We start from the raw sequence: 27398 nt of genomic DNA on the forward strand, positions 1-27398 counted from the left end.
AGAGCAGCTTGGCCGGTTCACACTGGGCTGAGCAACAGACAGCGGTGACATTTACTGTCAGGATGAAACAGACACTGGGCTCGGGATGGAGAGGTCAGTGAATAATGTTGCTATGAACATTGTGTAATTTTCAATTCTCTCAAGTTATATACCTAGGAGCAAAATTGCTGGGCCACATGTTTCCTTTTGGAGGAATTGCCAAAAAATGTTGCACCATTTTACAATCTCACCAGCAACGTGTGAGTGTTCCAACTTCTCCATGTGTCACCAACTCTTACTATTGCTTGTCTTTTTGATTATAGCCATCCTAGTGACTGTGAAGTAGTATCTTATTGTGGTTTTGGTTTGCATTTTCCTGATGACTACTGGTGCTGAGTATGTTCTTTTCTTGTGCTTTTTGGCCATCCGTCTATCTTCCCATTTTAAATTTGGATTGTGTACCTTTTTATTATTGAATTCTAAGAACTTTTTGCATATACTTTTTTAAATAAAAAAAAAAAGATTTTATGTATTTGACAGACAGAGATCTCAAGTATACAGAGAGGCAGGCAGAGAGAGAGGAGGAAGCAGGTTCCCTGCTGAGCAGAGAGCCTGATGCAGGACTCGATCCCAGGGCCCTGAGATCATGACCTGAGCCTGAGGCAGAGGCCCAACCCACTGAGCCACCCAGGTGCCCCAGAACATTTTGCATATTCTAGATACAAGCACTTTATCAGATATATGACTTGGAAATATTTTCTCCCATTCTGTAGGTTGTCTTTTCACTTTGAAAGTGTCATTTTGTCTGTATAAAAATTTTAAATTTTGATAAAATCCATTTACATATTTTTTTTCTTTTGGCATTTATACTTTTGGTGCCATAACTAAAATACTATTGACTAATACAAAGATGTGAATATTTACTTCTCTGTTTTCTCCTAACAGCTTTATAATTTTAGGTCTTCTATCTGGGTCTATGATCTGAATGATTGGTCAGGTCTCTTTCAGTGCAGTGATCATGTTTTTCCCCAGTGATTTCTGTTCAGCCTTGGATGGAAGAGCCCCTTCCCTCTCAACTTTTCTACTCATGTAGAAATGAATTCATCCAAGTCATTTACATTGTGATTCCTGAGGTGTTAGGGGCTGGATGTGTATATGATAGATATAATATTTGCTGGGGGCCCCTGGATGGCTCATTTGGTGAAACATCCAACTTCTGATTTTGGCTCACGTCATGATCTGAGATTTGAGAGATTGAGCTCCATGCTCGGCATGGAACCTGCTTAAGAGTCTCTCTCTTCCTCTGCCTCTACCCCTCCCCCTCCCTCTCAAAAAAATAGGTATATTATTTGTGAGACCTATTTATTGGGCAGCTGCTGTGTATGCACGTGGTGCTGGAGCCAGAAAGATGATTAAAATATACTCGTCTGCAAGGAGCAAACGTGCTAGCCAGAGATTCATTCAGAAGTATTTATTCAGCACTCCGAAGTGTCCAGCACCAAGCAAGTAGTAACTAAATCCCTCTTCACTTTCATTTGCCCAAGTACCAAGGAGGGCACTACATCCAGCCCAGGAGGAGGGGAGGTGGAGGCAAGTCAAGGTTTCCTAGAGGAAGCGATGACTGATGGCCTTCCGGGAAGGGAGGGAGTCAGCTGGCTGAGGATGTGGACCAAGCAGACCCTCAGAGACCTGGCCTGAGGAGCAGACTGTCCATGTCAGCCGGGGGCACCACGGTGTGTGGGGTGAACACAGCAGTAATCCTACCCGGAAAGGTAGGGTGCAGAAAGTGAGTGCCCGGCTGTCTGGAGCCATCCCAGGCAGAAGGCTCTCTTCACCCACTTTACTGCATAAAGTCTATGTGGCCTGGCACACAGACCCCTAAACGAAGAGATGTCATATGCACCAAGTCAGAGCCTCCCAGGTCATGTTCTGTCGAATACAAGATGCCCATGTCCGCTGTGGGAAGTCCACAGCGCTCCGGAAGGTTCGGGCAGCTTTTCACCTGTGCTTTGAGTGCACACCGGGAAATGCCATGTTGTCACTCGGGGGGCATGGGTGCCAAGTGGCAGGTCTCCTAGGTCCGATTCTCCCTAAAGAGGCTTGCTCTCTGAGAGGTGAACACAGCTGGCTGAAAAAAGGCGGCTGCAGATGTGTAATGGTGAGATGACCCAAAAGAGAAACTGAAAGCAGTTGTCCAGTTGACTGACCTTCACCTTCCCCCACTGCCCATTTGTTCTGAGTGCGGGAAGCCCTTAGCTCTCCCAAGTGCCAGCCTTTTACAATGGCTGGAAGGCATTTGCTCCTTTCTCTGGCTTCTTTGCCTCCTTCTGACCTCTAAGGCAGTAGTGACTCACGGGGGTACCAGGGTGGCTCAGTAGGTTAAGTGTCTGACTCTTGGCTTTGGCTCAGGCCATGATCTCACAGTTGTGAGACAGAGCCCCACGTCAGGCTCCACACTCAGCGCGGAGTCTGCTTGAGACTCTCTCCCTCTCCCTGCCCCTATTCCCGCTCTAAAATAAATCTTAAAAAAAAAAAAAAAAAAAAAAAAAAAAAAAGAGGCAGGGTTGCCTAGGTGCCTGAGTCAGGTCATGATCTCAGGGTCCTGGGATTGAGCCCCATGTGGGGCTCCCTGCCCAGCAGGGAGTCTGCTTTTCCCTCTGCCCTCCCCCTGCTTGTGTACATATGTGCTTTCTCTCTCAATAAATCAAATCTTTTTAAAAAAGCAGTTGCAGCTCACGTGGATATTAAAGTCACTGGCTGTTCTCATAGCTGGAATATCAGTTGGGACAAAGTCAGAATTCTTAAGAGGGAGAGGTTGGGAAATCATTTGATCTATTTTGGTCATTAGATGTTTGAGAAAATTATGCTAGGAATTCTGGTTTTCAGAGGCAGACAAAGCTAGCTCAATTTTTAAAGTGAAAGCTACACGAGTCCCCTCATTTTTATTGATATCGTCGTATTATCACCGAAGCCTGGTCATCCAGAGGGTCTGACCTACTCTTGGACATCAAAGGGAGCAAGTACTGGATTCCTCCCAGATCCAGAGCTTCTGTCCTTGGGTCACTCACACTGAGCAATGAGAGTCAGCCACCTAGGGCACCTGGGGCCAGGGGTGGGGCTGGCTGAAGCCTTAGGCTCTGATGGATTTGGTGTCAAAAGGCAGTGGGGTCAGCATGGGCTCCTGGGAACCATGTCCAGAGGGGCTGGTTTTGTTTCAGAGGCGCAGGAGGGCAAGTGAAATCTCTAGAGCATCACACAGCTGTGCTTCCTGCACCCAATGCCACCAGCAGGCCCAGGCCATGGGGTCTGAGGTTTCTGTTTGGCCCTCTGGCGGCAGTGGGGGTGGAGGGGTGAGCAGGCACAGCAGGGGCCATTTAGCAGGTGAGGCTCCAGGAGGCAGGAGTGAATGGGCAGCAGGAACCATGATGTCTGACCCCCGATCTAGACCCTGTAGCCTCTGCCCTCAGGTTTCATTCACCCTTTCCGTGTGCTGCAGACAGAACCGCTGCCCCACTACCCCGGTGGACCCCGTTCGTTCCCCCAGCTGTGATTCCAGGGCTCCTCTGCCTCTACTCGTCCCACAGCCTTTTCTCAAACTGCGCAGTGAGAGCTCTTTGCAAACGAACTTGGGGTCCTTGTGAAGGCAAGGTCTCCCTTGCCCTCACCTGGAACTGCAGCCACCCAGCCATGGGCTCTGCTCCTGCAGCAGGAACCACAGAGCGCCGTGGGCCGTGCTGACCTCACGCTGCCTGCTCTCTGGGCATCCTCTCCCAGGTCCTGACCACAGAACCAGCCCCTCCTTGACCTTCATTATGGCTGCTGGACTGCACCACGAAGTCCTGGGCCAGCGGGAGCTCTGCCCTGTTCCTTCTGGGTGCCCAGCACTGTGCAGGGTGCACACAGCAGGCGGCTGTTTCGGAGTTCACGGATACATGGGTGGAGCGTTCCGTTTTTGCTTTTAGAGTGTTGGAGAATGTTTTCAGGTAGAAACAAGGCACAAGAGAAACGTGGACGAGGGAAGCCATGGAAAAGTGGAGGGTGATGGGGACACCACATCCCCGGCAGCAGGGTGGATGTCATGGGAAGCAGCGAAGGCCTTGTGGTCAGACAATGCCAGTGACATTGGACCCCAGACCATCATCTCTATGTGCTCACATCCCTTAACAGGTCTGGGGACAAAAGCCACTCCTCTGTTAGCACTGAACTTGTAGAATGACCTCTCATTTCCACCAATCTGACAAAAGCCTCTCCCATCTAGGGATAAGGGGACATGGGACACTTGCGCCTGGCTAAGCACCTGAAACGAGGCTGGTGGGGGCATACACAATCCTCTGAGCTTCCAGAAGCCACAGAAAACTTGACTCACATTCCAGGATTGCTTTTCATATCCAGGCCAACTCTGATACGCTAAATGGAAGACAAAATTCTCCCAGCTTTGAACCAGCTCAGGCCTGTTTTGGCTGAGGGCGACTCCAGGAAGTCAGCACTCCGGGGAGCCTGCTGTTTGCCATCAGGGCCACCTCACTGTTCCCATCTGCCTTGGTCTGTTGCTGCTGTAAACAAACCCACCGGCTGTCCCCCTGGGCAGGGACTGTGGCGCTTCCCAGGTCACTGACATCCCCAAACCAACTGAGGGAACAGTAAGGGCGACTGTGCTGGGACCTGAGCCCCAGCACCAGAAGACTTAGGAGCCCAAAGAGGTTTTATTCAGATCTATGGTCAGTTACAAACTTGGTTTTTGATTTTTGGTCACAGACCCCAGAATGCCATTATTCTGAATTTACATCAAAATATAAAACTTGATATTTAAATAAAAACAGAAGCAGAGGCTTGGTTTAAAATCGTTGTTCAGATGTTTTCTCTGGTGTGTCACCCATATGATGAATAGAAGTGCCCGAGTCCCTGTGGGGATGACTGCGGACCGTGAATGTGTACCTGAATATTTAAATGTCATAAAAAAGTTAGGGCCTTTGCACCTGATTTTACTGAAGATACAAGTAATCCTGTGACCATCTTTGGTTGCAGACCAGACGCTGCCCGACTCCCATGGCCCTGCCGCATCCTCTCTGCCCCTGGGACATGTGCACCCGTCCTGGCTGGGCAGTGAGGCTGGGCCACCACCAAGAGACATGTTTGATAGCATGGGGCGAGGAGGGAGGCAGAGGTGAAGCTCCGTCCCACTAAGCATCTGTACTCCTGGAGGGTCTTTCCTCCTACTAAGTGGAATGGGATGGCCCAGCCTTGGAACTGCCGGGAAGGTGTGAAGAATGACCCTCACTTTGCCAAATGTGATGGGAGAACCTTGCTTTATAGTCAAGAACCAGAACCACACTCTTAGCTTTCTCAGGAGCCGCTAGGGTTTGGGATTCTTCTCTGGAATCAGAGGCTGAGCTCCCATCCTGCTGTCACCAGGGAAAGGAGACTCGCGCCACCCTGCCAACCTGACAGACGGCAAGGCCCCATCTGGGGAGCACACAGCTCAACCCAGGAGGGTCAGAGCAAAGAAAGGCCTCGAGTGCTGTGTCATGGCAGGGCCTGGGGCTGAGGGGAGCAGGGAGGATCGAGCAGCCGGGTCCGGGGCTGTCCTGTGAGACTAACAGGATGCCACGCTCGTCCTCGCCTGGCCTGGCCCAGCCCACACCTTCCTTGTTTTAGCGTCTCTTACGCACAGCTCCGTGGCTGCAGGAAAACGCCCTGTTGCTTGGAGGTGACCTCCAGGACCAAGCGAGGGGCTACATGTCCCTCCTGCCGGCCTAGCCAGGGCCGTGTGTGGCCTGAGGTCAGAGTTGGTGCAGCTTGCTTCGCTCCGTGAGCAGCGTCATGGCCACAGCGTAGAGGAGGTAGCCCAGCACGAGGAGCAGGGCACAGGTCAGGGGCCCAACGCAGAACAGGGAGGCCACGAAGAAAGCTAGAAGCAGCGACAGCAGCGTTCGGTAGCTGCCCAGGAAGCGCAGGCTGAGCCTCGGACCCCGGGCCCGGCTGGCTGCAGACCCCCGCGCCACAGGGCTCAGCAGGCGCCTGCCTGCCAGCCCGGGCTCTGTGAGATGGTAGCGGCAAAAGCTGCCAAGGAAGTCGGCCCGGGCACACAGGGCTGCCATCCGGCCTGCAAACTGGGGCACAGACAGAGACGTGGGGGAGTTGGCGCGGGCAGGGCCACGCACTCACCCGGCCTCTCCCCGTGGGCGGCCCTGCCCCCGGCACTCACCCTCTGGTTGATGGCGGATGACAGCCGGAAGAGCATGCGGACCAGGCTGGCGATCTCGTAGCTCCGGATGGGCTGTAGCTCCAAGTCCCCCTGGTACTCGATGTCGAACCGCCGTAGCCCATTGATGATCTAGAAGCAGGACGAGAAGTGAGACCCAGGGGAGACCCGGCCTGAGTGGGCAGGGCCACAGACACACCCATGTGGAAATTACAGAAGCAAAGAGGGGATGGGAGGAGCCGTCCGGGACATGGCCCTTACCTGGTAGCGGCCCAGGGGTGTAAGGATGAGCCCATCCTCTCCCACGATGCAGTCTGGGAGCTGCTTCTTCCCATTCTCATCTTGCGTCGTCCCCAGGGCGAGCGTGAGCTGGGCGAGCTGGGCCTCACTGAGCTGTTGGGGCAGCGGGGGTGGGGGGGTGAGGAGCACTCTGAGGGGGCTGAGCCACATCCTGCTTTCACTTCCCGGGGGGAGGAAGCGGACAGGGCTACATCCCTGGGCCTCGAACAGCGAGCACAAGGGGACCAAGACTTGACATCGACAGTACAGGCTATGCCTCCCGCGGGCTCCCCCAGGGGGTAGGGGCACAGGAGCAGACACCAGGCGGGGACAGCCCCCAGAGCTCGTACTCGGAACATCTGGCACAGGTACTCCAGGGCCTTCTCTAGGTACTCGTCCGTCTTGCGGACGCTGTCTTGCCCCATCTCGTCCAGATCGTTGGCTGGGTAGCTGCCGTTCGTATCTGTGGAGTAGAAGCCCAGCCACGACAGGAAGGGGCGGCCGGGTGTGCTCTCCCCACACTGGTCAGAGATGGATTTGGCGGTCTGCTTGGCCTGCGTGATGAGCTGAGCCAGGCGCAGGACCTGCGGGGCACAGGGTGGGGGGCGGGTCAGCCAGCCCAGGTAGCCCCCAAGAGGCTGGCAGGCAGCCCTCGGGGAGCCCCGACCAGGCCAGGAGGGGGCAAGGCGTTTTCAAGACCAAGACACGCACATTCTAAATGTGAAAGCTTTCCAACAAATGTTGTCTTTATTATCAGAAAAAAATTAGACCTTGACGGAAAAAAGGGCAGGAGAGCATCATCCAGGCAATACCCAACCTTCTGCCTGCCCCAGCCTCCGCTCCCACAGCTTCTGGACAGCTGGGGGACCCAGGGGAGCCCCAACTCACCAGCGTCCGGACCTCGGGCCCAAACATCGGGGTGTACTTGCAGTCCTGGCCCTCCAGGCTGTAGACGTGGCTCTTCACCTTGAAGGAGGTGTCGGTGACAGCCGGTGGCCACGAGGACAGGAAGCTGCCCGTAAAGGGGGGCGCTGTGAAGAGTCGGTGCTGGCGGTGTGGGATGACGAGCTCAGGCTCCAGGAACAACTGCTCCCCTGGAAAGCATGATGCCAGTCTGGTTGCAGCTTCCATGGCGCCTAGGGAGGTTCCCGAGGGACAGGGGCCCACCTCCTGAGGCCCCTGCAGCCCGACAGTCTCCACGGGAAGGCTGACATTCACAAAGGGAAGCCAGAGAAGCTAATGCCCGACAGAGCCATCTGAGACGTGACAGAACCCCAGATTGCTTCCTGATGCCCTGAACTCTGCCTCCACTCCCTCCAGCGGCCCCCCAGATCCCAGCTAGCATGCTGGGCCTCAGGGAAGGCACAGTGCTGCCCACCTCCGACCTGTACCCCGTCACCGTGCACTCAGAGCCCCCACACCACCGAGGCTGGGCTGCTCCAAGCCGGCGAGGCCCATGCAGTCTTTCTGGGTCCCTTTCTGAGGGCTGCTTCCTGCCGGCTAAGGGCTTACCTTTCTGGATCATCTCAGCCAGGTTGGGCTGGGCAAAGACTTTGGCCACTCGGAACACCATGAGCGCGTTCTTGGGGCTGACCAGGTCGGTGCGGAGGGCACGGCTCAGGAAGCCCACAAAGAGCTTGGTGTACATAAGCAGGTTCTCCTGCACAAAGGGCGCCCTGGGGAGCGAGGCGGTTCATCAGGGGCTACACCACCCTTATCAGTGGTGCATCAGCGGCTACACCGCTACTGTACTCCCCGACCCGGGCTCTTCCCGGGCTTCTGGACTCTCCCCAGCCACAGCCTCCAGGTGGGTGAGGCCCTTCCCCAGAAGACAAGGGCTCTGTGGCAGGGCGCAGAGGGTGGAGGGGATTAAGCGGCGGCGTGGGGTGTGAACACACATGTGAGTGGAGAGCAGCAAGGGGACAGCGTGGAGAAGGGCCACCAGCTGTTTCCATGGGAGAGCAATCCTGGGGCCCAGTCAAAGAGGGGGCAGCCTGTCCCCCCAGCACTGGGAGCATGGCGGGCCGGGGCTCACCATCTCTCTGACACAGCCCGGGGCTGGCAGTCGCTGCTCGGAGCCGGCTTCTCGGGTGCGTACCTCCAGGGCTGCAGGTAGCTCAGCCACATCTCCAGAACCTGGCAACACACTCATGTGCTGAGGGCCTCGCAGCCGGCAATCTGGTAGGCTGTGGGTCTGGGGCTTTGGACCAAATCCTCAGGTGGCCTGGAGCCCAGCCCCAGGGAGGCAGCCCCGTGGGTGAGCAGGAGGGAGTCTAACCGTGGGGCTTCGGTTCCTGGTAGAGGAGGGTGGGGTGGCCACCAGGTTGGCCTCTTCCCACCTACCTACCACCCTCAGAGGGCCCAGGAGGGAGCTTCGCACACCCTCCCATGAGCTTTATTTTTTTAAATTATTTTGTTAGAACAATTTTTTAATGTGCACATAGCTGACACACAACACTACGTTAGCACCAGCCCCTGTGATGCTGAGCCCTCCTGTCAGCCTTCCGGAGAAACGTAACATGGAATGTTTCCCCGACCAAGTGGGTCAGGTGCAGCTCAGTGAAGCTGGGAATCCACCCAGCACGGACACCTGGGGTCAGAGCCAGGGAGGACAGAGCTTTTCTGTACCCGAGGGTTGGTTTTGGAAATTCAAACAACCAGAATGTGATACCCCCCCCACCCCCCGCTGTAAGGTCTCCCCACCAGGCCTTAGCAGTAACAGCTGACTCCCTCCTGCGTCCATCCCACAGGGACCTCCGTCACCAAGCACACACAGGGCAAGGGCAAAGGTGGAGAGATGGGGCTGACACTCACGGCTCTGAATGATGCATCCAGGGGCCAGTGGCCGAAGCAGTGCTGCAAGAAGAGGTAGAGCTTCTGTTGCACAAACCTTGGGACAGCAGCCCTGCAGGGGAGAGGAGGGGGAAGGGGCCCCTCACAGGTGAGTCCAGTGGCTCTGGTTTGCAAGGGCCAGCCCTGCCAGGGTAAGCAGTGGGCACCCCCTGGAGGTAAGGCCTTCAGTTTCTGGCCCCATTTTTCAGAAGAAACCAAAGTTCAGAGAGGTTAGGTAATGTCCCAAGGACACACAGCACACACGTGGATGACCTAGTGAGGCTCCCGTGACCCCCCTCTGCTTGGCTCACCACATACAAGTCACCTACTCTGCTGGCCCCAGTCAGCCTAGGAATCGGGCCACCATCCCAGGCCTTCTGATGGAGGGAGAGGAGCAGAGAAGATGGTGAAGGGGATGGCGCAGCACAGAGCTCAGTCTCCAGTGACCAAAGAGCCACTTGGAAGCGAAGAGGTTCCCAGCCCACTGGCTTTCCTGGGCATTCCGAGGAACACTGTCACTGTTGAGCTCCTACTCTGCCCACCGCCAGGGAGGAAGGGACAAGACCGGGCAGCAGCAAGACGGGGCCTTTCTCTGGGCAGTCCGGCTCTTTCGACCAAAGATGTTAGGCCCCAAAAGAGAGACCCGAATGGGGGTGGGGAGAAAACCCCAAGGTGCTTTCCCACCTGGCCCACCCTGCAGATGCCTTGCAGGCTGTCCCTCACACTCTAGGGACAGGTCACAGTGGGCAACGTGCGTAAGGGATGAGGCAGTGGTAGCCGGGGTATGGGAGCCCCACGCAGAGCCCGTACCCACCGTTTGAACTCCTCCAGGGGGCTGGTGGCGTGGGAGTGGGTGGACGGAGAGACCTGCTCGGGCTTCAGGCTGTTGGAGAAGGCGTGCAGGTGTTTGAGCAGCAGGCGCACCACCAGCACGTGCTCCTCGGTGGGCGTGAATGACTCCTAACATTGAGGGGGGCGCGGTGTCAGGAGTCAGGCCAGAACCGTTTCTTCCACCATGGGACACATGGGCCACCCCCCCGGCCCTCCCTGTGCCTTACTGGCTGGCCCTGCGGCCCGCTGAGAGCACCATAGCCTGCACAGGGCACCCGCAGGCCCAGGTGACATAACCCGTGGCTCAGTAAGCCTGCACGGGGAGTGGAAACACACCTGTCAAGGGCTTCGCTGTGGGCTTCCAACCCCTTACTGGACCCTCCGTGGCTGACTTGGGTGACTTCTGCCCGCCCCCCTCCTCAGGGATCCCTTCCTGGCCAGCCCAAGGAGGAGCAGCAGGGACAAGGCAGGCTGACATCCTCCCCATCAGATCTAGAGGGGTCTCCCGCCGGCTCCCTGGGGCCCCTGGCTTCCCATTTCAGGCAGAAACACTACCCAGGTCCTTCTGCTGCTGCAATCCCCACCCTTTCATCCACTCCCTGTCCTGGACCCGCCAGCTGGGGGCTTGGCAGGGCAGCCCTTCCCCTTCTATTGCTGACGGATCTGTGGTCAGCATGACCCCCAAGACAAGAGCACTCTTGATCTTGTGGGCGGAAGCTCCAATTCCCAAGTTCACGTAGACTCTTTAAGACTCAGGCCTGAGAGGACAGGCTGCCTGTTGGCTGTTCTGTGACGGAGAACAGGGTGGTCTTCCGACTGGTAGACGACAGCACCGGTGGGCCCCGCCACCTGCCGGCTCCCAGCTCAGACAGGCACGCTCCTCTGCCCACACCCAGCACCCCCAGGGCCCCTAGGGCCACCACAGACTGGATGGACGAGCTTTCGGAAGCCTAGTCCCAATCCTGAGCAATGCTGCGGCTGGCAGAGGCCATGCCTCCGGGCACAGCCCGGGCACCCAGCCACCGTCGCTGCTCACAGCACTGTCCTCTCAGCTCTCCCCGCCACAATCTGCCTGCACGAGCCCAGGCAACACAGCCCACAGCTCAGTCTGCCCGCACAGGGAGCTACAGGGCTTCGGGAGGAGACCTGCTGCTACTTCTCTGTACGTTTACATCTTTGTGTGATGAATTTGCATCATTTGAAGAAAAAAGCGTAAGATACTTTCCTAATGAGGAAAGTAGGAAGGCACCGATGCCAGGCTGGAGCCCCCTCCCCAGGAGTCCCTGCCTTTCTCATTCCTGGTTCCTTGCCAACCCTGCCACTGTCTCCGTAACAGAGAACAGAGCATCTGCACTGAACCGGAACTGCGTCCCCTCCTCCTCTGCACAGGCCCTCACCACTGCACTGGATGCCTCTTGGGCTATCTTCCTGCTGGGGGAAGCCAAACCTTTCTTCCGACCTCCCCTCCCCTGGTCAAGAGCCAACTCCCCATAGGAACCTTGCCACAGCTGTACGTTGCCTCCTCCAGCTGCATGTCCTTTAGGGACATTGTCCTAAAGCCCGTGGCATTTCTCACTGGGCCCAGCCTTTAGCTAAGCAGCCCCTCCTTCTATGGACATTTATCCAGGGATCCTGCTGTTAGCCAAGTGAGACCTTCCCCGACACAGGCCTGAATGCTACCCGCTTCAGTGCTTGGCCCACCTCTGCCGGCCCTCCTGGGCCATGTTCTTCCTTCCACCCAGCAGCTGCTGGTTCTGGGCGGGGATCCTGTGTGTGCTCATCACCCCATCCCAGGAAACCTGATTTCTCATCTTGTACTCAAGCATCAGGTTAAATATTATGGCGTGCTCCCAAGGGGAAATGGACAGACCCCGGGCCTTGAGCATGGATCTAGACGCCTGTTTTCGGCCCAGAATTCCTAGCCTTCATCTCATGAACCAGTGAGCTACCAGCCTCCATTAGCCCAGAAACAGCCTGCAGGTCTGAATTCCACCTACCAACCTCAAATCTGTCCACACTGGTCATCTCTGCCTAAAGCAGACCCGTCTCCAGGAGGCTCTTGTCCACTCTGCCCACCTCTGGCAGTGCACCCAAGTCCACAAGAGGCCAGAGGCCAACGTGCTTAGGGATCGACAGCCTCTCCAGGCTGGGGGGCTGAGCCCTTGTCCTCCCCACACCTTGGCTCACAAAGGCTTGGGGTTGGCCGAACCCATGCCACTATGAGCCCTGGGGCCTCCCTGTGCTCCGTCAGTTCCTGAGCGCCAGGCCCACACTGTGGGTGAGGAGGGCCGCTGCAAAGGCCACACTGTTTCCACTCCCTCCAACCAGGGCCAGAGAAGCCACCAACTCCCAAGAGCTTGCAAACTCCGGTTGGCTTGGGGCTTGGGTGGGCAGATCTGGCAGCTCCACACCCCCAAACCTGCACTAGTTTGCCAAGCTGAGGGCCAACGCAGGCTAGAGAGGACACTCGCCATGATCCCCAACACACACGGGCCTGGCTCAGTTTAGAACTGGTCTGAGTCACCCCTGTCGGCCCCTCGCTTTACCACTGCACTGTCATGCGCTCCATGGCTCACACCACAGGGCAGGGGTGAAACGCAACAATAGGAGAGCAGCCAGTACTTGGTAGGCGTGAAGGGCCTGGAGGCTGGGTTGGGCAGGGCTGTGGAGGGCGCTGGAGACACTGAGTCGGTAGTGCAGAACCTCCAGCTGAGAGACAACAAAGCAGAGAAGCCGAGAAGAGGCAGGGAGGGTGGAGAGCAGGGCAGGGGCAGAAGGGGAGAGGCCGGGGAGGGGACAGTAGGGAGAGAAAAACAAAAGTGAGCCCAGAAGTTTAAGGAGAGAAAACAAAAAACAAAAACAAAACAAAAGCACATCAGTGACAATCCACACAATCAGAGCCCCACAGCCTCAAGCCAGTGGGACACCACCCTCAGCAGCCCAAAGGGGTCCTGCCCAGTGGGCAGCCCAGAGCCAGGCCAGAGGGCTGCTCCTTCACCTGCCAAGCATAAACAGACTTAAGGACACTTGGGCAGTCTCCTCCAAGTCACTGGGCCTGAAAGTCCTTCTAGCTCCCTGAGGTCAACCTGACTTTCCTGCCAGAGGGGCCTGCCCTCCCTGACCCCTGACTCCCATGGCTGCGGCGTGTGCACTCTGCACACTGCCAGGATCCTGGGAGGCTTGCTGGGACACACCACCAGCCACCAAAGCCCTGAAGTTCCCGAGGCTCCAAAAAGAAATTTTTGAGGAGCCCGTTCCTAATGGAGACTCCTCTGCTCAGGGAAGAAAAATATGTCATTTATTGGACTTTCCTGGGTTGTCCCAGAGAAAAATTTACCAAATTGACACATGATGTGGTCAGTTCCTAGGAGTCAAAGATCTAATCTGTGGCCCCTACTGAATGGTTGCCTCTGTGGGGGCTGATTACCAGTATGGCACAGAAGCAAGCAAAGCTCAGCCCACCAGGCCTGATACCCTCTGCACCCCACATCCCAGAAATCGTTAAAGGTGGCACAAACACTCACGGGTTCAAATTCTGGGACTCCCATCTCTCCCACTTTACCAGGACTCCCCAACTCCGGACTCACAGAGCCCTAAGAATCTGGCCATGGCCACACACACCCAGAGGCAGCTGGAACCCGAGGCTGGGACAGCCTGGGACATGGGGGATGACAGCTGAATTGGCATAGCTGTCCGCCCCCACCCCCGCTATGACAAAGCCTGCTAAAGCAGTCCCCTTCAGCCAAGCAGAGATCAGAGCTGGCCTTGGCACACATTCTGCCCGGTGAGGGCCACGCCTTCCACTGAGAACCACCCTATACATAGGAGAGGCCAGAATGCGGGTGCCAGGCCTTTAGGAGAAAGGCGCAGCCAGAGACACGCAGAGCAAGGGCAAGAAGGAACACAGCAAGGAGTGGACTGCGCTTCAAGGCCTTCCTCTGGGCCAGACCCTGGGCTCAGCCGCAGCTTGGTGGGAATCAGACCACATGGTTCCCCTGCTGGGGACCTGCCCAGCCTAAGGAACACCGGGCAGGCCCCGCAGTGGCCTGTAGAAGTGTGTGGACTTCAGCAACCATCTGCTTCTCCAGAAGCCCTGCTCAGTAAGCTGGGATGGGGCAGAGGCCCAGGCTCTATAGAGTGGGAATCCACTCTGGACCCAGGCTGCCTGTCACCTGGGAGGAGGTGGGCTGGAAGCACAAAGGGACCTCTCGGAGCTGCACTTCCTGCATCTCCAACGTCAGGAAACAGGGACCTCAAGGCTAGGACTCCACATGGCACAGCCCAGGCCTGGGTAGATGATAAGGAGCCTCGGATGAAGGAGATGTCCACAGTTGTCTTTTTCCACTTCCCAGGTTTACTTAGGTTTTGTGTTCAGCCTCAAAAGGAGGCAAAGAACCCCAAACAAACAATAAAAAACCACAAACCCTCTCCAGGTACCTGGTGGGGGTTTCCCGGTTGTTCTCCCACTATCAGCCGTTCTGGGCCGCTCTCACCTGCCCTGTGGTCTGACCAAGAGGAAGCAAAACGTGGGGAAGAAGGGGAAGGCCCTCCCGCCCCAGCAGGTACGGCCCACCGCTCCTCCCAAGTAAGACAGCCTAGAGAACCTTTGTGATTGGCAGATCTGCTAAAAATCACAGCGAGTGTGCTTGCGCTAGCTCGGAAGACAGAATGAGCATCCCGGAGGGCAACGTAGCAAAGCAGCCTCTGCCTCTGCAAGACCAAGCCACATGCACAGGGGCTGAGTAAGGCCCTTGGGACCCAAGGGGGAGGCCCCCACCCCCCGACTGCCGTGCACCAGCCAGGAACATGCAAGTCCACTCTGGAAGCGGGAATGGCAGCGCAGGTCCTCAGGGACGCGAGAGGCCCAAGAGGGAGTCCTGGCTTTGCTGCCGTTCCATGTGGTGCCAAGGACAGAGATCTGAGGTACTCTGCACTTTAAGAAAGCAGCAGTTGGGGGCTGCTCCCCAAACCGGTACTCAGCGGAGGGCAGGGAAGCAGAGCTGGTTGCCGAGACTCTGCAGCAGGAAAACAGTTCCAGCTCCGTGCTGGATTCGCAGAGGGAAGGTCACAGGCCACCCGTATGAATTTTAGGGCCAGACTCTTAATTCTTAAGGAACCTCTCAAGCATTCACACAGAATGTTTTTTTTTGTCTGGCACTGACAAAAGTGACGTCTAAGAGGCAGCCCAGCAGCACACAGAAGCCGTGGACTGCACACCTGATTACAGGCCAGTGCTGCTCCTAGCAGGGCCCCGGTTTGCGTGTTTCAGGCTTTTTTGTGCAGTGTGACCCTCAGTGCCCTGCCGCCTCTTATTAAACGGACAGAGCTGTTCTACCCTGACAAGTCCAGGGGGCAGCTGGCCCTGGGCATGGTGACCCAGGGAAGGTTTCGGGGACACAGCTGCCTCCACGCCTCTGCGAATGAGCATGCTGCCCTGGGAGGGAAGGAAGGAGGAAACAGGCCAGGCCTCATGCAGGAAGGCGTCAGATCTCACCCACTGCACAGAGGGCTGCCTGCCGCTGCTCTGGAGGAGGGAGAGGCAGTGTGGGGACCAAGGGGAGCGAAGTCTGCCAAGGGGCCACCTCGGCAGGAAAGCAGGAGGCACCGTGACAGCAGAGCGGATGGAGCTAGTTGTGACTCTCAGAGGCACTCGCTGACTCTCCTACCCCCAGAGCACGAGCACCACAACCTCATCCATTCCGGCTGCCGGGGTGGGGGCTCTGGAAGTAGCATGAGGAGGACCCCAGAGATTACATGCCTCCAGCCCTCATGGGGGGAGCCCACCACAGAACCAAACCTGCCTACTGCCCAGCACTGGAGTAAGGGGTGGTGGTTGAAAACCAGCGCCTGAAAACTAGCTGAGATTAAGGACAAGGTGGACCTGGCACACCAGGGCCAGAGACAGGACGAAAAAGCACAACAACGTACCTTGGCGTGAGGGGACTGCATTTTTTGGTACATCTCCAAGGAATAATGATGAAGCCACATTTCAACAAAAACCTGCAAGAGAGCACTGGGTGGTTAACTGATTTTCATTTAGGATGCTGTGACCATTCAAAGGGTAGTTTTTTTCAACAGTGCTGGGAAAACTGGTCATCTGCATCCAAAAGAATGAAGTTGGACCCTTACCTTCCACCAGAAACAATAAATAATTCAAAATGGATCAGAAACCTACATGTAAAATCTAAATCTATAGAACTCTCAGAAGAAAGTGTGGGGAGAAGGTTTTATGACATTGGCTTTGGCGACCATTTCTTAGCTAGGGCTCTAAAAGCACAGTCAACAGAAGAAAACAGGTAAATCGGACTTCATGAAAATTTAAAAAATTTTTGCGCACAGAAGACACCATCCAGAGTGAAAAAGACCACCCACAGGATGGGGGAAAATATTTACAAATTGTGTGTGTGAGGAGGAATTGATATTCAAAATGTACAGACAACTCCTACAATCCAACTATAAGTAAAGAAAGCCACTCAATTAAAAAATGGGCAACGGACTTGAACAGACATTTCACCAGTCGACATACAAATGGCCAATAAAGACACGAAAAGACGCTCAACATCACCAACTATAAGGAAGTGCAAATCAAAAGCACCGGGAGATACCACCTCACATTCACTTGGGGCGGGGCCTCTAATCAAAACCAGAACATCATGAGCGTAGGCATGGCCGCCCAACGCTTGGTGGGAACATTGCGCTGCCGGTGGGAACGTACAACACAGCAGCCGGCGAGCATTAAGCAGAATTACCGTGCAATCCAGCAGTTCCGCTTCAGAGTATAGACCCAAAAGAGTTGAAATCAAAGTATCTAAGAGATTTCTGTAAACCCGTGTTCACAACAGAACTATTCACAACGGCTAAAATGTGCAAGCAACCCCAGTGCCCATCCAGAGATGAACGGAAACAGAGAAAGTGGTAGATCCATACGACACTGCATAACTGAGCCTTAAAAAGAAAAGAAATTTGGCAACGTGCTACCACATGGATGAACCTTGATGGCACTCTGCTGCGTGAAACAAGGCAGTCATAAAAAGCTTAAATATTGTATGGTTCTGCTTCCATGAGATTCTAGAGTAGTCAAAATCGTAGATGCAGAAAGCAGAGTGGAGGGGGCCAGGGGCTGGGAAGAGGGGTATGGGAAACTTCTGTTTAATGGGCACAGTTTCAGTTATACAACATGAGAAAGTTCTGGAGATTACTTCCACAACAATATGAACATGTGTAATGCTTCTGAACAGCATACTTAGAAATAGTTCAAACAGCAAATTTTATGTTGTGTATTTCACTGCAATTCAAAGGAATTTTTTCTTCAATTAAAAAAAGAAAAAGCATTAGCGTTCTGGTCTAGGAAACAAACCTTCAGCATTTCTTCCCCATAAGCTTGGGTCCTGGCCACCAGCCCTCCTCATGGGCTGGCAAACCCCAGAGTCCACATTAGCTGGGACCCATCTGAAGCACCAAAACCCCTCTGTGACCAGGGACGATGAGTCCAGCCATCTGATCTCCTAGTGCTGTCTCAACAATGACAATGCTGAAAGTGCAGCAGCCCACATACCAGGAATTATGTACAAGTCAGGAAGGACAGAATCCCATCTTATCCACTTGTCAGGCCAGTAAGTGATGCTCCTGGCTACCAACTCTGCTGCAGAGTTGAGTGTCAGAACCAGCTGAACCTCTCCACGGTGTATCTACAAGAGACAGCCTGGCCTGGGAGGTGGGTAGCACCGCACCCTGGGAGGGAGCCAACCCAAGCCTGCGTGAGAGGCTGGAGCCTGCTCAGGGGCAGACAAGGGGCCCTACCACCTTCCATGTGGATCCCCCAACCCAGAAGGGATAGGGGCTGCCGGCCAACCAAGGTGAGAGGCTTTGCAAGCCTTCTCCAGCCAGTGTTATAAAAACGCTACAGGGGCAGGGGCTTCATATCCAAATGAGGGTGATCACAGGTAACCTCTCCAGCAACGTGAGAGCAGGTCGGAGACGTGTGGTGTGGGGCAAGCCTTCATGCGGATCCACTAGAAACTGAGCAGCACTCACACCACCATGAGAAAGACAAAACTCCAAGGCCAGTGAATCCTGGGATAGAAAGCACTACCAGTGACATTCAGATTAGAGGGGTGGGCACATTTTCTCTAGTCTGATTTCTACATGTCACAGCAGGAAAACACCAACAATTCAGAGGTGCTCTCAAGCTGAGAACGGTGTTTGGCCTCTGCCCCGTGGATAGAAGGTGGCTAGGCAGTTTATCTGGAAACAGAAGATGTAAAGAGCCTCCTCATTCTCACCTGGAGTAGTGTCTCGGACCTCCAGATCTCATGGGAGGCGGGGTCTGCATTCACAGACGTCTGATGAGAGACATGTCGCTTCAGGAGGCTGGTGTGGTGGAGGCCATAGGAAGCGAAGGGCATGGCTGGCGTCCTGAGGGACATACAGAAACAGGCCTTCGTTAGGGGCTCCTGCCGGCACAACCAGTGGCGATCTGAATGTGAACATCGGTGGCAATGGAAGCCACTACCACCTGCTGAATCACAGGACGGCCCCCAAATCCATATGGACATACACAATCAATGAGCGGGAAAAGACTTCCCTACTGCAGAGCGTGCCCTGATCAATGTAAAGGGATGAAAGCAGACAATCGCCCTTAGGCAACCAGCCTATTAATAACTTATTTGGCCGGCAATAATCAAGGGACACTAACACTGCTGATAATCACACAGGCTCAGCAAATCCCTCTTGCTAATTAACTTGGCACAAAGTACCCACTTAATTTTACAGGAGGAAAACCTGGCCAACACGCCCCTGACGCAGTGATCAAGACGACGTCACCAGCACACAGACTCCACGGCTGCCAGGCCTACTCGCTACAAAACACCAGAGAATTCAAGATGAGGGCATTCTGCACACCCCAGTCCAGCTGGCTAGCAGACCCTAGAAAGATAGCCAGGGCAGCCCAATTGGGGTCTGAGGATGAGATAGTGGCCTGGCAGCAATGCTGATCTGATTTGGATAAAAGCGCAATGGCCGTGTACAAGAATGCACTCACTTTTAGGAAATATATTCCAAAATGTTAAAAAATAGTAGGCATCATGTCTGTAACTTACTCAAATGACCCAGAAAACACACATACAGATAGAGAGTAAAACAACTCAGAAATGTAGGCGAAGGACCTTACTGAAGTTTTTTGTTATTCACGGCAAGTCTTGGGTCAGAAATTCTAGATTAGAATAAGCCAACAAAACCAGGCCCAGAAGCCTGCCTCTGAGAGGGCGTGAACCTGACCATCCTGGGTCCCTCTCAGCCGTAGCATTAACAATGCCTGGGCAGCCTTTCCCCCTTCCACACCCCCATGTCCCCTTTTCAATCCCCTTTCCTTGGGGGCATTCCTGTGCTGGCAGGAAAGAACCAACCTCCCCAGGAAAAAGGTCCACCAGCAAGGCTGAGGAGGGTAAAGAGCATAGGGGGCAGCTCCTGGGTCACTAGTGTCACCCGGGGAGAGGCAGCCAATTGGTTCCTAGCTACAGGCCGCCCATGGCCTCAGTTCCCCCTCAGGCTGAGGCTGGCTGCGCACGCCCTTCCTGCACATGGTCCAGCCACAGCCCAGCCTGCTTGGATGGGCACAAAAGGCTCTTTACCCCAGGGTCTCTGGCTCAGGCCAAGACCTGGTCTGACAGATTCCTCCTATTCTTATTCCTCCACATGTCAGCTCTGTGGTAACCTGCCTATAGGCCCTTTTTCTCCAGCACCACCCACTCAGTGCCACTGATCAGCTCTGGCAACACTGCTTCAAACCCCCTGCCACCACTTCCCTGTGGGGCTTGGATGCCACATGTAGGGAGGGCTGCTAGGGGGAGAACACAGCCCACTCTGAAACCAAAGCCAGGCCTTGTCCATAGGGCCACAGGACCTGCTCACTGAAAACCCAGGCACGGACGTTGTCCTCACCCTGCCCTCCTCTGGTCCGTGCCAGGGCTGTTGGGGTTGGGGCACTCTGAAGAAAGAGTGGCACTACTGTCCCTGTGAGTAGTGCCTGCTGCCCAGGCCATTCCCCTGCAGAAGGGCCAGACTTTACAAGCTGGCCGCAGGGACGGGGCACCCCAGGCCAAGAGGCAGGGCAGCCAGAGAGCCTTACCTGGGAGCTGGTGAGGGGCTGGGCCCCCCAGGACTGGAGGAGAGCGGGGGGAGCACGCTGCCTTCCGTGGGCAGGAACCATGACAGGTACCGGTCCACGAGGATGAAATAGGCACAGTCTGAAGTTCGTATGTGGAGAGCCCCAGGGAGTGGCTGGAAAAGCAAATCTGAGTTGGTACGTGGCTCTGGGTGCCACCCCTGGCTGCGGACCCCAGCAGCCTCAGGGCTCAAGTCACTGCACATAAGCTCTGGACATAGGCTACATCCCAGGGGCCAGACCAAAGCACCCTGGGCAGCACTGGGAGATGAGTCCCTCTCCCACCCTGGCCAGGGGGCCTGACTAGACCCCAGAGTCCTTTCAGCATGCAAGCTTCCTGGGCACCTCTGCTCTGCCCCCGTGCCCAGCAAGCACTTCCCATAGGAAGCCCCCCCAATCACCAACTGGGGTGCACAGGTCACCCTATGTTGCCTGTCAAGTGTGCCCACCGGCCTGTCATCCTAAGTGAGGATGGTCTGAAGAACAAAGGCTGGAGGAGGATGCAGAGGGGGAGCCGGAGAAATGAGGTGAGAAGGGAGAAGAAATGAAAGGTACAGAAAATCCTAGGCCACAGCCCCCACCCCCGGGGGCTTTGGGAAAAAGCTGCTCAGGGGCACCCCTCTTGTACCTTTTGAGTGATGAGGCTTAAAGCAAAGAAGAACATGTAGTACTCGAACGGATCTGATGGCAGCGTCAGGAGGCAAACGGGCAGGGTTATCGGGCCACCCCCAGCACTGTGTCCCAAACCCCCTTGGCCTCCCCAGACCTGGGGGGCTGACAAAGGATACTGAGGGCCAAGTGCAGGCCAAGACCCCCTGTCGGGGGGAACTGGACCTTGTTGTGGTACAGAGGGCTGTCAGGGAGCACGCGCTCCTGGATGGATGCCTTCACGGGGCCCTACGGAGACAGGACATTGGGCTTGTGGGCAGGCTCCACAGGGCACCCCCACGTGGTGCAGCCTCTGGGAAAGGCTGCCGTGGGGGCGACCAGCACACGGACCCTGCCTGGGGGAGCAGTGCTGTCCTCCCGGTAGCGCTGGAGTAAGAGGGCCTCCACTCAGAATTTCTCATGCTATCCTCAGGAAGACCCTCAAATAGCAAGGGCAGCAGATGTGTGAGTTTCTAAGCCTTGTCAAAGGCTTCATGTTCCCCCTCTTCTTTGCTTCCCATACCCACGAAGAAAGTCACCCCTCCCCTCAATTTGCCCCTGAAGGCTGCAAACTCAGAAAAACAGAGTAACTGTCACACAACCCTACCTGCCACTCAGCCAGGGACAAACCGGGTCGCATTGTGCCTTCTCCTTGAGCAAAGTCGGGAATGATGCCCCCCAGACCCTGAGCAGACACCATGGTCTTCTCCTGCCCACAGCCGCAGCCCCCAAGCCCTACCCCACCTGCACCACTGCAGCCGCTGTGCAGGGCGCTCTGTCCTGAGCCCTGAGCATGGTGCTCGTCCCACAGTTTACTCACAGGCAGGTAGGAGACAGGAAAGTCAAACTTATAATCTTCGGCCTGAAGCTTATAAACCAACTTCATCATTGGGCCACTGACCATGAAATTAAACCAACAGAAAAAGGGCAATGAGCTGTAAACCACCTTTCTTCTTACTTTGAGAAATATAGTGTTTTAAGAACGGTATCACCATGAGGAAACATCCAGCCCCTCTCAGGTGACAAACCTACCTACCCGGGGTCTAGAAATTCCATTGCAATGCTGTATTCCACAGGACTCATGCGTCCCTGCAAACAGCGGAGGTTCCAGCCAAGAAGGACACCGTCCAGGCTGCCAAAAATGCTCTCCACCAGCCATGGGAAGATGGCGTGCAGCTCCTAAAATGGTGTGCAGGGGAGGCTTTGGGTAGGCTTGCTGAAACCCAGTGCCCACTGCTGGGCTGTGTGCCATGCAGGCCTCCTGCCCAGCCCAGAAGGTGTCCACCTTCTTCACTGAGTGTGTACACAAGAACTAGAAATTTCCAGGGTGAGAATCCTTGACCAGGCTGGCTTCCTGCGCTTACACTTACTACTTGGTAATTCTAGGTAGGACTTAAATAAAATACACACTTTCAGGGTGAAAACCAGGGTTTCTCAATCTTTTGGGCTGGATACTTCTTTGCTGAGGTGGAGTGTCCTGTGCAATTTGGGAAATGTACCAGCATCACTGGCCTCTGTCCACTAGATTCCAGTAACACCCTCCCCTGTGTGACAACCAAAAATATCTCTAGACGTTGTCAAATGTCCTGTGCAGGACAGAAGCACCTGTGGCTTAGTACCCCTGGTGTACATGTTGACATGTTTAAATGTGTCCATAAAGGTGACAGTCACAATACTGGGTCACGCCTCTGTGCAGAGCAGTGCTCAGAGTTGGGAATCAGGGGCCCCAAGTATGTTTTTTCAAAGAGTATATGAGACATGACCCAAAGAGATGCTAGCAGAACTGCACCTTTGCTGGAAAATCCTCGATGACTTTAACCAAGTCTTGGCACCGCTGTGCAAAGGGCTTATTTATGGAGTCAGCTTTCAGGCTAGCCTAGAAGACAGAATAAACCAGAAAAATCATAAGCATATTCAGTTGGCAGCTTTTCTGCCAACTGGCTCAAATCAAAACAGAAACCTGAGTGAAAGGCAGGAGTCAGACACACCATGGGCATGGCTCCCCAACATCTTGTGAGTCAGGTCATGTGTGTCAGTGGCCTAAAGGATGCAACTGGGAGAGGTAGGGGTCCTTTGCTCTCTAGACAGCCAACTCTCAGGCTTCTTCCCTGCACCCTCTGTCAGGCATCCCCAGTTCCAGCAGGGTACTACACAATTTCACGACAGAAATGACTTCCACCCAATCCAGAGCCAGGTCTCAGTTCTAGGGTCAGCCCCACAGCCAGGAGAGCACTCTTACTGTGTAGGGCACCACTCACAGACCACAGAGTACTCCCTGAGTGTACACACACACAAACTGGAAATTTCCCTGTGATGACACAACTGTGATCATCAGTAAAGATGCCTGACAAAACAAGGGAGAGACCGGAAGCCCTCTTAACCAGGTAATCCGGTGGTCAGTAGATAATGGGCCAAATGAATTCATTACCTTAAGAAACAAGGCAGGCTAGAAACAACAGACGGTTTCAACCAAATGCTGACACTAATCGTGAAGGCACTGGACAGGCCAAGAAATATTTAAGACAAGAAGGAAGGAAATCTATCCAAGATCATGGAGCGTGGATGAAGATCAGGAAAAAATGCCAGAATTTGAACCAAAATGGCTATGCCCAAGGAAATTGAAGGCCTTAGCCATCTCCAAATGAGGATGGTGTCGCAGTCAAAGATAAAGATTTGGGATGTTGTGTCACGCGCTGTGGGAACACTCCCTGCATGTCTGGCCTCTACCCACTGGGTGCCAGGAGCACTGCAAGTGTTGACTCTAGAAGGGGCACTAAGGAAGCATGTCCTTCTAAATGAATGTTTACAGAAAGCATCTTCTGGGAACTGAAATAAGGAATCCTCACCATGGCTATCTGCCTCAAACATAACTTCCCAGCATCATATTTAATGCTGAGAGTGTAGTCACGCCATTTTCTAAGGATAACAGCTGGGATTATTAGAATACCCCGTGAAGCATGTAAAGATTTACAAGATGCAAAAATTCTGATGTATATCCTTTCACATGAGCCTTCCCAGGCCCCAGGAAGTCATGAAAACTGCATTTGAATCAACCTACCTTGGAGGTGAGAAACTCATCTTGTAGGTGAGAAAACCAGGGCTCAGAGGTAGAGTAAACCCAATGTCCTGCCAAGTAGGGGGCAGAGTCAAGTCTAAGGATTCTAACCCCAGGCCAGCTTCCTTAGCATCCCCTCAAAGAACTACCAGAAGACAGTTCAGGTCAGGGGAAAGAACTTGAAAGTCCCTGGGCTATAGAACTATCATCAGGCTGACGTTCCATCAGGCTGACGTTCCTGGAGGCAGGTGGTACTTACCAGCAGAAAGCTGGGCTGCTGCAGGTGAGGAAACGCCATTGCAACCTCTTGGGACCCACAGACAACGGCCGTCTTAGGAAACCACTGTGAAAAAACAAAGGTGACATCTCAACGTCTGCCGCACAACAGAACGTTACATTGCCTCACAAGGGCCAGGAGAGTATTTGTAGAACTCAACACACTCCGCACTGCCAAATGCCAGGTTTTATAGAAATGCCAGTCTAGAGGTGCCTGGGTGGCTCAGGGGGCTAAAGCCTCTGCCTTCAGCTTGGGGCGTGATCCCAGGGAGCTAGGATGGAGCCCTGTCTTAGGTTCCCTGCTCAGCGGGGACTCTGTTTCTCTCTTTCCCTCTGTGCCCACACTTGCTCTCTTTCTCTCTCAAATAAATAAATAAAAATCTTAAACAAAAAAAGAAATGCCAGTTTGACACATTCCATTATGGCCAGCTTCAGAGCCAAGCCTGCAGTGGCAAATCCTTGGTGAAGCTTGTACAGTACTTGCTAGGGGCCACACCTGCTTCTAGGATCCCGCCATATATTTCCTCATTTAATCCTCTGGGGTTGGCAGAATTTTCAAGACAGCCCTCCAAGATTCCTATCCTTGGGTATTCAGTCAAATGCTCATGTAAGGGTTATGAAGGAATTTGACAGATGAGACTGAGTCTCAAGGGGGTGGACCACAAGATACAGAGCAGTGCCAGCGGCTGGCCAGTAAGGATACGGGGACCTTAATTGTGCAACCCGAGGGAACTAGATTCTGCAAGCAACTTGAATAAGCTCGGAAAAAGATTCTTTCTGAGGGCTTTTAGGTAAGAATAAAGCCAACCAACACCTCCATTTCAATCTTGTGATATCCTAAGCAGAGAACCCAGTGGAGCCTGTGTAGACTTCTGGACTGTATTATTGTGAGATAATAAGCAGATGCAGTTTCAAGCTGCTAAGTTTGCTAAGGAAGAATCGAAAATATATATCCTCACATCAATAGGGATAAAAAAAAGAAGTGGAAGCAAAAAGGAGGTAAATCACATGCCCTCACTTAGCTGGTAAATGGCAGAGTCAAGATTCAAACACATGGACCTCTTAACACATGTTCCACGAAGACAAGTACGTCACTGTGCTCCACGAGAATGAATGGAATGAATGGAAGGGATCAGCAAGCGCAGCCAAGGGAGTTTTTGAGCAAGCCATCAGAAAATCAGGAGCAACTCTCTAGATTCCTATCTCTCTGCCCACCCAGTTCAGAAACTAAAACTATCCAGACATGGACTGAACAGAAACAGAGACCACTGAGTCCCACTGATGATGGTCTTCCTGGTACAGCTCTGCCCACAGCATGAGTAAGTGTGCTGAGGTGGCAAATGGAAGTGCATGTGGATGAGGAAAGACCAGGTGCAAGGAAGCTGTGAGGCAGTGGAGGAACTGAGAGATGTGCATCTCTGTCTCTTGGCAACAGAAACAACCTCCTCGTTTTTTTCAATTCTTCATGACACTGGCTATCAAATTCAGTTTTAAGGAAGACCTAAAAGGCCTTAGTCCTGAACCAAGAGAATAGCGCGATAAAGATGACCAAAGTAAAATAATCAAAGCAGCATAAAATCCTGGCCTGTTTGCAAAGGGCAGAGCGCTAGAGATGATGAGGTGGCAGCCTGAAATGGCATCAGCTCAAGGACTGAGGGCCAGAGGCGCCAAACCAAGGAGTCTTTCCGGGAGAGGGCAGTTGTCTCTTAACTCCCTGTTCTCTAACCCTGCCACAGCCAGGCTCCTCCATCATACTCTTCTCCGCATGTACAAAGTGTTCTTTCATCCGCCACTTCACGGCCACTTTATTCAGTGGCTGCTTCGGATCCTGTTTTGAGGTTTCTTCTCGGAGTGGCAACACCAATGACGCCAAGCAAAATCACACTACTGCCACTGTTTCCCTCTGGCTGCTGAGAAGCAGAATATGCTCCCATTTGCCGCTCACAACTGCCCTGTGAAGTGAGCCTCGGAATCTCCATATTACAGATGAAGAAACTGAGGCTCAGGAAGCTCGACCCACACCGGGAAGAAGAGTCAGGTGAGAATCCACACTCGGCTCTTCCTCCCACATAGGTTGTTGAGCCCAAAGCTCCACTTTAACTCGAATCTCTCCCTCCGCCAACTCCGTTCAACGAACGTCACCCGAGCACCCACCAGGATGGGGTGTGCGAGGCGCGCGAGAAGGTGGCATGAGGGCGCAGCCCTGGAAGATGGCCATGAGGGCGCAGCCCGGCCCTTGGCTTCCCAGCCGGCCGGCTGACCAGGCTCGGGGCATAGACACCAACGTCCGGCCTGAGGCCTACGGCTCGTGTAGGAACAGAGATGGCTTCGGCGGAGATTCGGGGTATCGCCGGGACATGAGACCGTCCCGCGTGTGGCTCCCACCACTCACCTGTGGGACCCATAAAATCCCGCGCCTAAGGGACGGAGACCGCCATTCGGCTATCCGGCGCCGAAATGTCGTCATCAAGCTGCGCCTGGCATCACGCCTACCCTACCCAGGCGGGAAACGCACCTTCAACTCTGCGGGCAGTTATCGCAAAAGGCGCATGCGCAAAATGAAGGTCGGCAGGGTTTAGGGGGTTACATCTCCGAAGGCGCGTGCGCAGCAGCAGTGTTCCTTAACCCTGAGTTCTCCGAATGTGGGAGCTGTAAGGAACGCGCGTGCGCGCAAAGAGAAGCTGTTTATTAGGGTCCGGGAGGCGCGCCCCCTAATGGGGAACCGGCGCAGAATAATTATACACCGCAATGACTGACCTTCCGACAGGCATTTATTGAGCGCCTACTATTATTTTCCAAACACTGCGCTGGGTGCTGCTGCCCAAGTGAGAATGACCAATGAAGGCTGACTCTGAACGCCCAGAAATGTGTCTCTGCGGCCCGCCTCAGTATCCCCCATGCCTAATACATCTCCCTATTGTGGGACCACTGATTGCAGCTGTCAGGAAAGTATTCTTGAGACTATGTTGCAACTTAGTAAGTTCATTCAAGTAGCACAGGGACAGGACTTGTAGGCACAAACTACTTTTGCTGTATGAAGCTGGTGGTTATATGCTAAGTGTTCCAGGCATAGGAGCCGTTCAGGGAGTAATAGATCATAAATGTCTTCTTGGAATTTCTAGTCCTAAGGCTGC

General features: G+C 54.2%; 1 protein-coding gene and 1 long non-coding RNA gene across 7 annotated transcripts; one reads left to right on the top strand and one right to left on the bottom strand.

The window, feature by feature from the left end:
- Positions 1-4820, top strand: LOC309847425. The gene is made up of 2 exons (XR_014302440.1): positions 1-93; positions 4238-4820. It is a non-coding gene; the product is annotated as an uncharacterized lncRNA (long non-coding RNA).
- On the bottom strand, positions 4664-26924 carry SMPD4 (sphingomyelin phosphodiesterase 4). 6 transcript variants are annotated; one of them, XM_082697608.1, is made up of 20 exons: positions 26657-26924; positions 24248-24331; positions 22723-22809; positions 21970-22112; positions 21754-21829; positions 21074-21182; positions 20914-20966; positions 20250-20401; positions 18406-18538; positions 16052-16123; positions 12746-12832; positions 10107-10252; positions 9275-9365; positions 8496-8596; positions 7973-8136; positions 7349-7554; positions 6811-7044; positions 6443-6574; positions 6185-6313; positions 4664-6089 (listed from the first exon to the last, which is right to left on the bottom strand). In XM_082697608.1, exons 1-20 carry the CDS (start codon positions 26729-26731, stop codon positions 5760-5762), a joined length of 2604 nt encoding a protein of 867 aa, XP_082553734.1. In that variant the 5' UTR covers positions 26732-26924; the 3' UTR covers positions 4664-5759. The 6 variants fall into 6 exon arrangements, with proteins under 6 accessions (XP_082553734.1, XP_082553736.1, XP_082553735.1 ...); XM_082697610.1 differs by having other exon boundaries at positions 26419-26726; XM_082697609.1 differs by lacking the exon at positions 12746-12832 and having other exon boundaries at positions 26657-26817.
- Between the last annotated feature and the right edge of the window lie 474 nt (positions 26925-27398).

This window comes from Mustela nivalis, assembly GCF_964662115.1.
Source record: "Mustela nivalis genome assembly, chromosome: 14".
Classification (NCBI taxonomy): Eukaryota; Metazoa; Chordata; class Mammalia; order Carnivora; family Mustelidae; genus Mustela; species Mustela nivalis.